The sequence below is a fragment of the Corapipo altera genome, unplaced genomic scaffold, assembly GCF_003945725.1.
Source record: "Corapipo altera isolate COAL_440 unplaced genomic scaffold, ASM394572v1 0, whole genome shotgun sequence".
Lineage (NCBI taxonomy): Eukaryota > Metazoa > Chordata > Aves > Passeriformes > Pipridae > Corapipo > Corapipo altera.
In genome coordinates this window covers 7854165-7870414 of record NW_020884872.1, presented here as the reverse complement: position 1 = coordinate 7870414, position 16250 = coordinate 7854165, and the positions used below count along the sequence as shown (strand labels likewise).

Here is a 16250-nt window from a genome sequence, read left to right as displayed (position 1 = left end):
TGACTCCCACCAGGCATCCATGAGGAGGCACACAGTCTGCTTCAGACTTAGTGCTGGAACAAAGTGTTTGGGGAAAAAGTATCAGAGGTTAAGTAATTTTATGGGGTTTTTTTTCAAATGTGTCTGTTTTCTGGGGTAGTTTTGTTTCTGAGTCTGATAGACCCCACTAGAAAAATGGCATGAATGGCTCCTGACAGTAAAGAGGGAGCTCTACCAGCTCTGAAAATACACTTAAAAACAAGTGTGAAGAGTTGGTTTGGGTGTCTTGTTAGGTTTGGAAGTGCATTTGCTTCTTGCAAAAACTGCTTCAGACAAAATGCTTTCTGTTGCTCATGTGGGCTGTTCTTTTCCTTGCCCTCCTAGATCAAGGATACTTTCCTTAGGACATACACCGAAGCAATCCAGAATTACAACAAGAACGATGAGCGGAGCCATGCAGTGGATAACGTACAGGAAAGTGTAAGTCTGAAACTGGATGCTGAAAATTAGCAAATAAAGAGACAAAGGCATGCATTCAGATTTGGTCACAGAAGTATGGATGGCTTGATCTGCAAGTTGTATTGTGCAAGCAGAATTAGACAAAACTGACCTAGGGGAAAAGTGTTTCAGCTGATATGCTTGTCCAAGATGCCTAAGTTTTAGTGAAAAAGCCATCTGATAAAGGCAGGGCCTGTCCCACTTGCTTGTTGTTGGTCCCAGATCTTGAATTAAGTTTAAGGGCCAGTTTTATCCCTGAAGACCACACCTTGTTCTTACGGGAATCTGCCAATAACATTATGATATGTCGTAAATTGGAGCTGGATGAGATAGGATTTTATAATCTAGCATTCTATATCACTGATAAAATGCAGCAGTTCTCTTCAGAAGTACAGTGAGAAGCTGGCAAAGAAAACTTAGTGAGTTAAAGAGAAAAACTGAGTGTATTTTCCCCAAAGGAAAAGGGAGTGGACAAATGTGCTGCTGAGGTTGGCAGTGAAAGCTGTTCTGGAGGGATGGAGTAGGTGCTTGGTGGAAGAGCCTTTCTGACCCATGGGGTGTGGTAGCAGGGCAATGGGGGGTTGCCTTGCCTTCCATCAGGACGCAGGTGGCAAGTGCCACAGCAGGGCCAAACTAGTTGGAGTTGTCACCCACAAGGGACCAAGTCCACCAACTACAACGCAGTGATAAAATTCACACTTAAATTGTCACTGGAAACTGTACTAGAGCAAAAAGCTATCCCTTCAGTTCCCAGTGCATTCTGTGAGACAGTTTGCTTTCCCTATGACTGTAGTTTGCTGAATGGCTGAAATGTCACTGTAATTGTATTGATGACTTTTAGACCTTTAGAAATTACAGCTGTTACGTTGGACACTTCAACGTTTGAAACTGAACTCTAACCTGGTTTCTCCTGCTTAGCAGATTACTGCACTGCTCTAAACTGAGTATATTCTGCTATCAAATTGTCTGTTTGCCTAATGTTAACCTGTATTTTGAACTTCTGATTCCTTGGAGTTCAACAAACTAAATATTTCTGAATAATTATTCAGTGTTTCTGTTGTAGCAAAATGTTCATTTCATTCATAGCTCTGTTTTTACAGGAATGCATTTATAAGACCTTTCCATGCAAAAAATTTAGCACATACTTCATATCTTTCAGTATCTGTCTTCTAACTTAGCATCTAAAGAAACACATCCTTCCCAGCTTAGGGTTTTTCAGCTGATTTCATAGATACCCTCTATGAACATATGGTCTCTTTCTATTCAAAGCTCAGTGAATTGTCCTAGAAATTATTTTGGTGAGTTAGAGAGACTTCACCTTATCATCTTGCACTAGCTTGGCCCTGTATGTGCTACATGTCATTCTATGTAATGCTTTGGGGTTTTGAATTTCCAGGATCATATTTAGTGAAATAAGTAAGTAAAAGAAACCAATAAACAAAAAAAAAATAAATAAAAACAACAACAGACATTCAACTGAAGAAGATGGCTTTATGGCTGGACCCTTGTTGAAAGTTACAAATAATAGCTCTGCTCAAAAAATACCTTTTTTTTAGTTAGTTGTCTGCTCCCATATTCTGTAAATGACACTCATGACACTTTCACAATTAATGGGGCAGGGGTTGGTATCTGCTTTTCAAAACTGGAGACACCCTGTCTTTATTTTGATTATGAGCTGATTAAGTGGGCAGTGACGATTCTGTGCTAATTTTAATTCTGCTCTGTTTGTTTGTGTGTCTTAAATTTGCCTCTTATTCCTCCTAGCTGAGCTGCTGTGGCATTCAGAGCTACACCAACTGGAGCACCAGCCCTTACTTCTTCAAGCACGGCATCCCTACGAGCTGTTGCATGAACTCCAGTGACTGTAATACTCAGGATCTGCGCAACATGACCGTGGCTGCCACTAAAGTAAACCAGAAGGTACCAGTAACATTGTGCCAGAGGCAGTTGTTGTGACACCATCCAGTGGAGAGGAGAGTATGGACGTTTACAATTGCATTTCATTTCAAATGATTGGTTGATAACGTGCATATAGGGCTGGAGCAATGGTAACAATGGGCTTTGCCCCTTGCCTACTTTCATGTTCTTTAATCTGGCCTTTCTCAAATGCCCAGGTGCAGCATTTCTGTTGAGGAGGGGATTTGTTCTCTTTCCTCATGCAGAGGTTGAGGTAAAGGCACTGCACAGAGGCAATGCTGGCCGGGCACAGGACCTCAAGTGGCACATGTGCTCGATTGTCCTTGATGGTTGGGTCAGTCAGCACCTCTTCTCTTCTCTGCTCACTCCTGCTGAATGCTGGGGGTTTTGTGGAGGACAAAAACATAGGTGGAGGGAAGGACAGGCTTTACTCTTGCTTATGTTCAAACAGTAATTTCAGTGTTGGAGCCTAGCTGTCATCCCAAACAGAGAAAATATGGGTGATGGACAACAAGTGTTGTGGTTGGTGGGTACATTGACTTAAAATCTTAGAACATGTGCTGCTGAAAGTACAGCACAGCCTAAAGTGACCCTTTCCCTGGGGTTACCTGAAGGAGCAGGTCGGGAATAGGATTGGGAAAACAGGTTGGGAAAACAGGAAGAAAAAGAATAATTGGTGAATAAAATTACAGAAAACACTAAGAAAGTGATGAATAAAAAGAAAATAATGCAACATCTATAGCAGATGCTGCGCTGCAGAAGTACAACTCAAGTCATTGCTCCAAGTGCCAATGCGTCATCAGCTCTTTCTTTCTCACTTGAGATTTGCAAGAGAGGGAACAGTTTGTTGGTAAAAGGAATGATATTGTGGCTAAATCACCATGATAAGTTGCAGCATAGCTTATTCAGACTTACAGAATATTTTCTTTTCTGTTTTTATTTTCAGAGTTGAATTTAGAAACAATAAATAGAAGTCCTGAGTAGATAACAGGAAATGTGGAAATGCCTCTCTCTTTTCTCTTTCTGTTTTTTTCACCTCAGTCCCCTGTGACTGAGAAGGTTGGAGTGGTACCTGAGCACAGCCTGAAACATCTTTGAAAACCAGTCAAGTAGACAACATTTTCTGGCTTGTATTGAAAAAGGGATACTAGAGGGTTATTTTCCACTAAGCCTTTCTTTTTTGCAATAGTTTAATGAGAGCCACTTGTTGCAGACATGTGGAATGTTAGTGGTGTTCTTTGGTTAAGATATTCACAGTCACCATCAGCAAGAGTAACCTTGATGGATCACATGAGTATAGAGGGTGAGTCACTCCATTCAGTTGCACTTTGTGAACTTGTAGCAACTTTATGTTTCTGTAGAAGTGGAAGTAAGGTGAGAGGCAGGACGGGGCGAATCTAGGACATGTGCAGAACAGCATCCACTGCAGGCAGAGTGCCTTCTGGGCAGCCCAGCCTGAGCCCCTGCTTCTGCTCATCTTCCCAGCAGGAAAGCTTTCTGATATTCTGACTGGTATTCTACCAGCAGGTCCCACCTTTTCAGTTTGGGGCAGCCATGGACTCTGAACCTTTCCTGGGTGCATCACTGAGCAGGTAATATTTGCATTCCTAGCACTGATCTAGTGTTTTCTCAGAGTGCCAGGCTTGCTCTGCATGCACAGGTAAATCCTTTTCCACCTGTGAGTTCCTCATGGCACAGGATACCTGTTAAATTGTAGAAAGTGACTGAGGGATGAATGTGTCCTAGTCCAGGGCTAGTAACTCATTCTAGCCATGTTTGCTCTGTGTTCTCATGTCAAATGCACAAGTCATCTGACAGAAAGGGACTGCTGATTCCTCAGGAAGTTGTTGAATTGATGACTTGATTTAATTACCTAAGGGAAGTTTGGATGTTTGGAAGTTTGTTTGGTTTTATCTCATTCTCTGAGATAACCGTTTGTAATCAAAGGTTTCAGATTTCTGCTTAGCAGTTGTGAGATCTTGGAGTTGTCCCAAGCATTTGAACAAGGTGGGATGTTTCTGAAAGGGGCATGGGAACAAAAAGCAAGCAGGAGAAAATGCTGTGTGGCCCTATCCTTCCACTTCAGCTAGAAAGCAAGTGTCATTGCCTCTGACCCAAGCACCTTGCTCATCTTGGAAACGAGCCCTTTACCCTGTGCATGTTGGAGAAAAAGGAAAATATATGTTGCCTGTGTTGTAGAAAACTCTTCTCACCATGCCTGTGGACAAGTATATTTGGAATATATCTTTTGGTGGATCTTGCAAAACTATCAGTAAGACAAGTTCTCTATGAGCTAATCAAATTGCTAGCAGTTTCTGACGACCAATGATAAATTAACCAAAGAGGATTAAACTAATTATATAATTGCAGGACTAAGAGACAACATTCCTGGATTGTATTTGCCAATTCTGACCCTAACTTGCTTAGTAACCTTGGGTAAATTGTTTAGGCTCTCCATTTCTTCATCTCAGAGGGCACTAATACCTAACTTTTAAGAGCTGTCCTTAGGATTAGCTAATTACTGTTCATATAGTGCTTTTAATTGTCACAGTTCTTTAGCAGCAAATCTCAAGAACTACTACTTCTCTCTAAGAACTTAAGAAAGGAAAAGCTGCATGGAGTCAAGACAGATCAGATACTTGCTAAACTGTCACTTCTGTCACTCTGGATCAACCCCCAGCTGTGTGCACAGAGCGCTTCACATATTTCTGTGCTGTATATTCATCTCGTGGGTGCTGCTGGAACTCTCACTCAGCACAGTCAGGGCTGAGCAATTAAGCTGTATGTAAACAATGTACTTCAGTAAACAGATTATTGTGATGTGGGATTACCATTGCAGTTAGATGTTGCATCTCTTGAAGGCACTTCAACAGAATAGATTTCAGAAGAGGTGGGAGAGCATTAAGCCATGTCAGACAGAATGAAAATACTGCTTGAGAAATCTAATCTCATTGCATAACATGTAAGACACACACAACTATAGTTGCTTGATGACTTAATAAGCAAGCTTGAATTGGACTTACCATACACTGAGGTAAAATGTAGTTAGGTATCAATATGTACACTTAAACATTGCAGAAATGAATCACAGATGTGCTAGTCCTCAGCTACTATTAGGTTCACCACTTAATTACTGTCAGGATTAAATATCTTTTCATATTATAAAAGAAGTTACAGAAATGACACAATTTATTTCATAAATGGCCTATCTCAAAGAAGGGGCATTGTTTTTCCTTCTTGCTGTTATTTTTTACAAGCACCTATTGCTCTGAGGTCATGTAAAGAGTTCCTACAGTGTTTGCAGAAATGAGGAGGGTGTGGATGGATGTGAAATGTGGAGACACTTTTCTCTTACAGGACAGGAGTCCAAACTGGGAAAGGGAGATCACTGTCATTTCTGAGTTTTCCAACTTCTGATAGAGTGGATAAAGTTATAATGTATAAAACACTTCAGGACTGACCTGAAGCCAGAGTGATGTTGATCATTTGAGGAAGTGTGGCAAAAGAGGCTGAGTGGTCATTTTGGATTGTGTGGACAGATGGGTTAGTAATGAAATTAAAAATAGATGACATCTTTCTTTTTTTCTTCAAGGTATTGTGTCGCTAGTTCAGATTCATTTAGGCACCACAAACCAGGACAACTAATTTCAGATGGGGTTTTTTTTGAGGGGTAAATTAGGCAAGGTAAGGAACTTGGCAAAAATTATTGTACTGAGGTGAAACATCTCAAAAAAGTCTATCCAAGAGAAGGGCAGACACGTATATGAATCTTCTGGCCCCAGTCTGGGATGTGAATTGAGGCATGAGGAAGCAAATCAGCTGGTGGAGTCAGGGGTTGAGCTAGAGAGAGAAAATTGGGTTTGGGGAGCAGGACAGGGAATTTTATGTCCAAGGGCAAAAGAACCAAGAAAATTCATACAAAACCTTTGATAACTTCGTTATATGGTTTAGAGTTACATAATACTCAGTGCTTTGCCTGGTGTCCCTTGACAGATAAAGGCAAGAAAAATGCCTCAGGGGGCAGTTCTATTAAACATCTAGAATATTAGAAAATCAGCATCATTTATTAATTTTTGACATTTGTATTGTGTTATAACATTGGTATATTGTTACTGGTTTGGTTTCAGGTCAAAACTATATTGTTTTTTTAAACAATGCAAATTGGCTTGCTTAATAAGAGCCATAAAAATGAGTGTAACATCACATTTAGCTTTTAAAAGTACTGAAATGCATTTGTTTTTGAAAGAAACTGTTTTTACCACCACTTCCCATCATTCACTCAGAATTACCATTAAATAAAAGGGTGAGAGTGTTGGAAATCACAGCAGAAGCACTGTCTAGCCCAAGTCCATTTAAAACAAGAAATTTGTATGTATGCATTCACGGCAGAGAAGGTTGATACAAGGAATGATGATGTTTGTTTTCCAGGGCTGTTATGACTTGGTGACCAGTTTTATGGAGACAAATATGGGAATCATAGCTGGAGTGGCTTTTGGGATTGCGTTCTCACAGGTAAGTGAGAACACTCCCCTTCACCCCTTTTCTTCCCCTCTCTCTCTTTCTTTACCTGGACTTCCAGGAAGGAAGGATTATAGAAGGGGACTGAACTCAGCATGCTCATTAGTTCTGAGGTCATCAGTTCATTGATTTTCTTCTTTTCAACTTAAATGAAGTTTCTCCTTGGGAATATCAGTTACAGTTGAGCTAATGACTAGCTCAAGGAAAACAACTTGTCCCTCCACTGGGTCAAATAGAGGTTAACCCAATAAAACATTGGCTTAAATGGCGCATAAACAGCTAAGGAGACAAATAGCTTATCTGATGTTTGGATAGGCTTTTAAGTACTCTTATTTGTTCTTAAAGGAGTCTAGAACTCAAATAAGAGTGTACCTTCAGGCCTCCCCATCCTGGACCTGGAGCCTGGAGGGGGCACTTGGTTTTGATTACCAATTTTGTTTATTTATTTTCCCTTTAACAAAAAACACTGAGCTGACATCTACCAAAATCGGACTATTAAACCAACTCCTTGCCTGCACCAAAAGGAGTGTGTCCTGAGAGGGACAAGAGGAGAGCTAAGACAGAGTTCGCTGCTCTCTAATGTTCAAACTGCCTTTACGTAGACAGAAGTTGGGGGAAGTATAGGTCTGGTCAGCATCTTCTGATCAACAAGGGACAAGAAAACACATGCACCTTTCAACAAAATGCTCTTTTATACCAGTCAGTTCATTTTTGACGGCCAGGACTCTACTGGAAATGTGTAAAAATTAGAGTGAGTGGAACACAGACAAGGCAAAGCTGTTTCCAGAGTGGTTCAATGAAACTCGGTGATGTGTATGATACCTTAACTGCTTCTTCCTGAGAAGCAATCTACTTTTGCTCCATGGGTAGTAGATAGTATACTGCATGTGTCATTCAAAAAACTATCATACAACTTGCATTTACTCCATTCACACAGTGTTAAAATTCTGAGTCCTGAGGCAGCCCTGAAAATATTAATGTACCTCTTTTGGGTGACTCATGCTTATCCAGTGGTTGGGAAAAATGAGGTGCTAGAAAAAATTGTTTGAGGTGTCCTTAAAACTCATTAATTCAATTTTCATGCTGTAGGTTTACACTGTGCTGCACTGAAAACAAATGATTTGCCGGTGCTGTTGCTAGTGGTGGGCAAGTGAATTAATAAGGGGACTCTTGCTCCAGCTGCCCCATGTGGTCAGCCCTTGGCTACAAGTTGTTTTAGTTAAATATCTGAAGTTTTGCTCAGCAGTTACAATGGCCTCCAGGTTCTTCAGAATAAATGTCCCCAAGCTATGTGGAAAAGGGCCACCAAATCCTCTACGTATGCACAACCTGAGGGAGCCCGAAAACTATTTGGGCTCAGACTAGCTGACTGCCCTGCCTTGGGCATATCTGGAAACCTGATGCCTTGTAGCCAAGATGTTAGATGTGAGAAGCCCATGATTTGGCCTGTCAGCCAATTTCATGTGGGTGTATGTTGGTTCATCACAACACCAGCTGCCCAGGGCATGTGCCTGCGTGTCAGGTTTTCAGGATCTGGAGTGGTGAAACTTCCTGTCTGGAGCTGTTTGTTCATGAAGTAGGGGGACTTCTTTTTTTTTTTTTTTTTAATAGGCTGTTCTAATTCTTCTTGAATGGTCACAGTCTTGATACTCTTCTCCAACCTTGACTATGGCTTGATTATTGCTATAGGACCCTGAGCTCATATTTCAGTTCGATTTCTGGACAGCCAGAAGGCTATAAAGCATCTTTTTAAGTGTCTCATGTAAAGCTATCCAAAAGAAAAATGGGATGAGTAGAATTTTACAATTCATATGCTGCTGGGGCAGATGTCTCAGTCAGGACCAATAATTGGGAGGTTGCAGGCAGCACGGGGTGCAAAGCACTTTGCTGCTGTGGCTCCAAGTGAAAGCTAAGGCATGTTTTGATACAGTGTTGGTTTCTCAGGCTCCTGATGGCACTGTACATCCTGCTGCCATGTGGGAACATCACTCCCCAGCATAGGGGCAGTGCTCTGGCTCTGTGAGTACATATCCAGCTCCTTGGGGTGTTAGCAAATGTGTAAAAATGAGAAGAGAGGGGATGTAGGGGAGAAAAATGCAGCTCTTTCGGGCTGTGAAGAATAGAAGGCAGTTGGATATAATTTACTACCTAATCTGTTTTGCTGGACCCAATTAGGGACAGTGTTTACAAACTGATTCCAGGTTAACTGTGGCTGGCAGTAATGCCAGGCAGTGCTCCAGCTGTAGGCGAGGTTTTGCTGTTCCTGCTGAGGATAGGTTTGCTCTAAATAAAAGACAAATTAAATCATGTTGCTCTTCTACAGTAAAGCACACTCAAGGGTCTTTCCTTCAAATGATTTGTTCAGTGTTGACTAGAATGGGGAACGTGCTGATGCCCAGAAACAGGGAAAGTTTGATGTAATGGCATTGTGCATCTTACAGGCCTGGCACAGACCTCCCCATCAGAGGCAGAGTTTTTAAAAACATGCTGTGTTGCTGACCTTGTCTGTTCTGCTCCTTGGGTTTGAAGTAATAATAATAAAATAAAATTTGATTGTTTTTGGACTCAGATGCCAATGCTGACTTCCAGCTGGAATAATTTCAGTTTAGCAGGTGCTCTTCAGAGCAGAAAAATGATTGCTGTTTTGTGCCCAACAGAGAATAAAATTATGCAAACTGCACAGATGATGAAGAGTTTTGCCTGGATAAAACTACAGTGCGGGCATTGGCTTAAGGAATGCAAGAGACACAGTCTTCAGGGATTTATAGGTTGTGGTTGCAGGAAAGACTGCCTGAGCAGGGAAGTCTCAGTGTATTGTTAAGGCCAGATTATTCCCTTTGTGCTGAAGGACTGGAAGTCAGGTGCTGTCCCCATGTTTCCAACGAGTTGTTGAGCATATATGGTTCCCATCATTTAAGGATACATTCCCATGCTACTATGGTCCCTCTCTGCAGTGCAACATCCACCTACCCTCTTTACTGTCAACATTAATGTTAATAACTTTGTCTGACTGTGGATGTAGTTCTGGTGCAGACATCATCTACCCTGTCTCCTACAACTCCTCCCTGAGTTAAGGAGGCTGACACTTGCATCTATTTGCACATGGTTTAGAGAGTGGGATCCGTATCAGGATCCAATACGTGGCTTGAAAATCCATTATAAGACTGGGGTTCAGTATGAAGATATGACCTCTGCCACAGGCATACCAGAGCACAGGAGGCTGACTCAAATAAGTGACCTGTGACACAGAAAATTCTCTGTCTTCTAAAATAGAGCCAGACAACCTGGATGCTTGGAGATTTGCATTTTGAGACTATAGCAAGGTAAATCATTGAGCTAAAAAGTTATTTCTGATGGATAAAAACCACCCAGTTTTAACTTGCCTGATGTGCTGATGAATTCCAAGTTAGTTCAACACGTTTCTATTTATAGATGCTTTCTCAAGGTATGAGAAATGGTGAAGATCTCAAGACTGGAAATAAAATGGAAATTCAAATTGCAATTCAGTTTCTTTCTCTTCGGTATAATAAGGTGTAATAAATATGTCATGCAGGACAACTCCCAGTCAATGTTAAGTCTTCTAGAATAAATGCATTAAAAAGCTAGTTATTATGTGTATGGCAGGAATAATATTGCCAGGAAGTTGCTGCAGATGGTTTTCAGTGGTCAGAACTAAGATGTGCCTGAGATGACTGCTAGAAACCATGGAGAGATGAAGAAATGCACTGAAATGAACTGTGGCCAACAGGATTGTAGTACAGGAGACACACCTCAGGGATGTGGGTCTCCCAGGGCTCAATACCAAAGAATTTGTCGGCATTTTCAAGTTTCCTGTTGCAAGACCAGAAATTCCAAGGCAAACTCTCAGTTTTACATACAATAGCTCAGAAGACCAAGATAGTCTCAGAAAAAAAGATAAGAAAGAGGAAAAGTGAGAAATAACACAAATGCAGAACCAAATTTGGCATCTTAGCATTCAAATATCAAGACTATAAAATAAATTAGTAAGTATATAAAGGTTGAGATTGGGCATTTGAGAGATAATGGGACTGAAGGGAAATGAATTCAACTCCTAGGAGCTAGTTTCTTTGTGGGCATCCTTTTATGCTGATCCTTCTGGTCTTTCAAAGGAGCTGCAGGGACCTGCTGCACAATAGGATAAGGAGCCTCCCCCCGCCTGAAGAGCAGAAGAGGCAAATGATGGAACAAATGCAGAGAGCAAGGCAGGCTGGAGAGTGCTCTTTTGTGGTTCACAGTCTGAGACCCTCTAACCTGATTAAAATGCAGAGGACTGTAGTTATGACTGTAATGAAAGAGTACCATGAGGAAAATTCAGCATAATACAGTATCACCTCTTCTTGGCTGCAGGAGGGACAGTGCTCCTGTGGTTAAACATGGCAGTCTACATAGCTTGGAAAACACGTTTTTCTATATGCTCAAAGTACTTCCAAGGTATTTATTATAGCTCTGCTATGTCCTAGTAATACTTAGAAATACTGTATAAAATGTGTATGCAATGGCTCAATATGCATGCCATTATTTTTGAAGTACAGAAGATAAATATTATGTTATTATAACCACTTAAATGCCTAAAAGAGCATAGGGTCAGAGACAAGAATTAATAAATGGGCCAAAGATCAGAAAGATATATTCATGAGCAACCTGCAATTTGTCCTAGGACTGAGTTGAGTAAAATAAAACATTGTTATGCACCTGAAATGCTACAAGGTTAAACACACTGATTATTAGAGTTACAGACTGTGCAGAACAGAAGAATCCCTAATTAAAGGTAGCTGGGGAGGTCTGCTACAGCTGAAGGGGGAAAGAAAAGCCTGTGGCTTCCTATTTGTACAGGTTGCACTATCTTTCCCCTCGTAAACATGATACAAGCAGCAGATTGAGAACAACAGTGGCCATAATCTGGGTGCTTGTCATGGGAAATAAGGGGTACCTTGTGGCACAAGCATTAATAAATAAATAAATAAATAAATAAATAAATAAATAAATAAATAAATAAACTTGAATTTACATGTGTTGTTGGCCATTGTAGAAAGACAGAAGAGCTGTTTTGGGTCTGGGCTAGAATTTGCTCAGTGAAAATAAATTGGTTGAAACACACTGTGAAGTTTGCCTTAATGAAAAATGCAGTAAAGCAGAGAAGTAACTTCTGAGACCAGATGAGGAAGGTGAGAAAAGGCTGAAAGTTACCACAAACACAGCAAAGCAATAGTGAAGCAAGTGGGACAGGGTTACCCAGAGGCTCTCACTCTGTTTAGACTGTCAAAGCACAGAGAAATATATACTATTTTCCAAACCAGAAATCTCATTCTCCAAATTGGAACTGAGCTAAAGAAACATCACATGAATCAGCAGCAGAACTGTCAAAGCCTCCCCAGCTAAACCTGCAGAATGTGGTTGGTTTTCACCAACACTTTCCAAACCGACAAATTGATTAAATCATCCTCCCAGTGACAGGAGTATTTAAGTGTGGAAATTCAAAGCCCAGCCAGACAAAGCTGGAATTCTCATCATTACCAGTCCATATCCTCCCTCAACACCTGTCTAGAGAAGTTGAGTAGAAAAGGCAGCAAGATGGCTAAAATTTCTTCTTGGTATCTAGGGAGATTTTCAAACCTGAGGAGGGTTTTCAGCACACACATCTCTTTTGGCAACTAAAAATACAGCCCTTGAACACTACTAGCTTTGGTTTTGATTGGAGGTTGATCTGGAGGTGCTACCTGTGCCCTGTGTCTAGTTATAACCAAGGCACTGTCACCTTTGCTGCCAAAATCAGGGGGTGCATGTGGGGAACAGAAGGGTTCAGCCTGCCTTTAAAGATGCCCTTTTGAGATGCCCAGAACAGTTCTGGGGGACACTAAAACAGGAGACAGATCAAATTTCTGGCAAATGATACATGGCCTGACAAGGACTGTGACATCTTAGAGGCAGAAAACAGTTTATCTGGATTTGAGTTACCCTGGCTTGGTCTTGTTCTAGGCTGATGCCAGCCCAAATCAAGCAATTGGCTGGTAGAGAAGATGTATATTTTGATGGTGATCATGTTAACAGGGAGCAATACTTGGTCTAGGGGAAAGGACGCACAATCCCAAGAGTGAAAGAGAAGGAGCCAGTCTGGATGAGCAGCCAGCCAGTCATTACCTAGTCATGACCTGAGGGAGCTCTGCTGCTGCCAAAAGGTTATGATCCCACTTACCATGTGCTCTGGCTGTGACAGAAGGAGATGGGCAGAGGTGGGCATAAGCAAGCCAGCTGGAGGTGTTGGGACAGCCCCTGCTTGGAACAAGGTCCAGGGAAGGCTGGTCCGTTGGCAGACACAGCGCTCTCACCTCATTCCTTAGCCAGGGATGAGCTGTAACAGTCTGGATATGCTCAGGAGTTAATTAATTGACCAATCCAAATGAGAAAAACTAGGTTGAATTATTTACAGCATATTAACATTGTTGGCATATGCAGGGAGCACTAAGAAACTGCAATAGGCAAAATGTTGAAAAGATCGAGTGCTTATTGGCGACTGGAAACCTGGGATCTGTTTTCAACAATCTGAGTGACAGCCAAAGGAATAGTGAAAGACTTTTTTAAAATTTATTTCCATATTTTTAGCGCTCATTTCTACAGTGCTGCATCACTTACAAAGAGAGCATAACTGCTCTGGGGCATTAGGAAGCTTTTCCCTGGCACACTGTTGGGAAGGTTAAGGTGACCACCAGCTCCCTGGGGTGGTGGCGAGGGACCCAGGTGGAGCATGCTGATACCCCCTCCAGTTTATCCATTCATGTCTGGCTTGCCCAGGCAATGACAACAGGACTGAAAAATACCAAAAAGGCCTGCTGCCTGTCAAATAAATACTCTCTGATAAAAATCAAAAGGAAGATCTGACAAAGAAAGATGAGAGATTTTCATGCTGTTTTTCTGATTAGAGCGGTCCTTAAAATACAACATAAATACATTGTGCATGATGACTCAGGAACATGAAGTACTTGTTTACAATGGCCTCTCCTTTGCTCTGCATCGATATAAGCTAACTTAAATTCTATTCTACCTCTATTTTTGTCCTGCACAGTTGATCGGGATGCTGCTGGCATGCTGTCTGTCCCGGTTTATTACTGCTAACCAATATGAGATGGTGTAACAAGGTGAGCTTTCCCAGCTTTCCAAGCAGTAATACTGTATAAGCCTTGGTATGTTGTTGTGGCTGTGCTACTTCTGCTGAAAAGTGTGGGCAAGTTTTAGATGCAAGTTTAGATATTCGTTGAGAATTAAGTCTTCCAATGGGCTTCTTTGCCTTGGGATTTACATTCCAGTATTGTGCCTGGTGGGGAAAAAAAAGGGGGAAATGTAGTGTTGAATGTTTCATCATTTCAGTTTTCTTGAAAAGAGAGGGTAAAATGCCTGCTGTGAGTACTATTACAGAATCACAGAATCACAGAATCAACTAAGTTGGAAAAGACCTCTGAGATCATCAAGTCCAACCTTTGACCTAACACCCCCTTGTCTATTAGACCATGGCACTAAGTGCCATATCCAGTCTCTTCTTAAATACCTCCAGGGACAGTGATTCTACCACCTCCCTGGGCAGCCCTTTCCAATGCCCAATCACCCTCTCTTTAAAGAATTTCTTCCTAATGTTTAACCTAAACCTCCCCTGGTGCAGCCTAAGGCTGTGCCCTCTTGTCCTACAGCTGGTTATCTGGGAGAAGTGACTGATACCCACCTTGCTACAACCTCCTTTCAGGTAGTTGTAGAGAGAAATAAGGTTTTTGTTAGCAACAAAAGCAACCCACTTGTTGTTTGTTTGTTTGTTTGTTTTCATCCTCCCCGCTCTCCAGTCTTTCAGAAGCGTGAAGTCCAGAGCCTGCCTGAAGACCAGGAGCTGCAGAACTGGAGAAAGACTGACATGAATGTTATAGCACACACTGTCTCTCGCACGCACGCACACCCCCACGAGCAAGCACGTGCGCGCGCACACTCGCACCCCTCCTCCCGAACTGTCCCATGCGTAGTGTTACCATTCTGTGAAGTACCACGGTGCCACCGAGAGCAGCCGGGTCCCCTCGGCCTCCAGACCCCGACCCAAACCCCCATCCCCTCGGCTCGGCGTAGGACGGCACTGTCTGTATGTTCTTGGTCACACAGTAGTTGCATCGTAAGTTAACAAAGGTAATTCATTAACAGCATTGATCGGGCTGTGCATGTAGTGACTGGAGGGCATAATTAGCCTTTCACCATGGTTAATAAGTGTTGCACACGTTCATATAAACCGGTATATGAAATATATATTCTTTTGGTTTTATCTTAATTTCTTGGTTTTGTTTATTGCTTTTACTAAGGTTTTCATCCTTTCCCCCTCTTCCCCGCGCCTGCTCCCCTCCTTCCCCCCCCAAAAAAAGGAATCAGTAACATAACATAAAGATACTTGAAAACGATGTTAAAATGTTGTGCTTGAAGGGAACCGTTATTCCTGATGTTCTTCTACATCTTTGATTCTTACTCAGTGTTGTATGCCTAGTGCGTATCCCGGTAGGCTTTGTCTAGTGCATTTTGCCTCGGAACCTGATCCTGTGTAATACTGTTATTAAGCTGTGTTGTTGCTTACTGTGAAGGCAGAAATTTTGCTTCCTTTATTTTTATTACGTAGTTATGGAACTAATTGAACTGTGCTGTACTGCGGCCTTCATACTTTTTTCCTGTTCTTTCTTTATCTTTCTTTTTGCATTGAGGTTGCAGCCACCAAATACGTTGTTGAATCAAATCGAAATAAAAAAACACACACACAAGCAAAAAAAAAAAAAATCACAAAAAAAAACCCAACAGGCATATGAAATATTTTTGGGGGAAAGCAAAAGTTTAAAACCTTTTTAAAAAAATAGGACTTTTTTAATAATGCCTCTGTCTAGCATGCCAACGAGAATGCATTGATATTGTGAGTATTTGTGATATACGTATTAATAAATGGAACCATTACAGATTTCTAGCTGCTTCCTTTTCTTTCTTTAGTCATAAAAAGACTCTTTTTTTGGGGGGGAGGAAGTGAACATAAAAAAAAACCCAGGCACAACTTGGAGTGACATGTCTTGATGCATTTTTTAACAACTAACTTGCTTGTGACAGAAAAATGTTACTACTGGGGGGGAGGGAAGAAGAGAGAGAAAGAGCTGGAATTGTTTCAAAGCTCCCAGAAAAACCTTCCACAGCTGTTTTCACCACATGACAAATACCCTCTGCTTTGCAATTTTTCTTCTTGTGACTGTTAACGATCTGAAGTGTTTAATTATCCCATCCTTAGTGCTGTGAGTGATTTTGGTTGGCATTAAGCATTT

The 16250-nt window shown here is 41.5% G+C and overlaps 1 protein-coding gene across 1 annotated transcript in view; it reads left to right on the top strand.

Annotated features, from left to right (window-relative positions):
* Positions 1–15901, top strand: part of TSPAN7 (tetraspanin 7) — a 94628-nt gene extending 78727 nt beyond the window's left edge. Inside the window, exons 4-8 of the mRNA XM_027636190.1 lie at positions 364–459; positions 2242–2397; positions 6823–6906; positions 13994–14066; positions 14760–15901. Coding sequence (XP_027491991.1) covers positions 364–459; positions 2242–2397; positions 6823–6906; positions 13994–14062 — 405 coding nt within the window. The 3' untranslated portion in view covers positions 14063–14066; positions 14760–15901. The remainder of the gene's footprint in view (positions 1–363; positions 460–2241; positions 2398–6822; positions 6907–13993; positions 14067–14759) is intronic.
* The last annotated feature ends 349 nt before the right edge of the window (positions 15902–16250 follow it).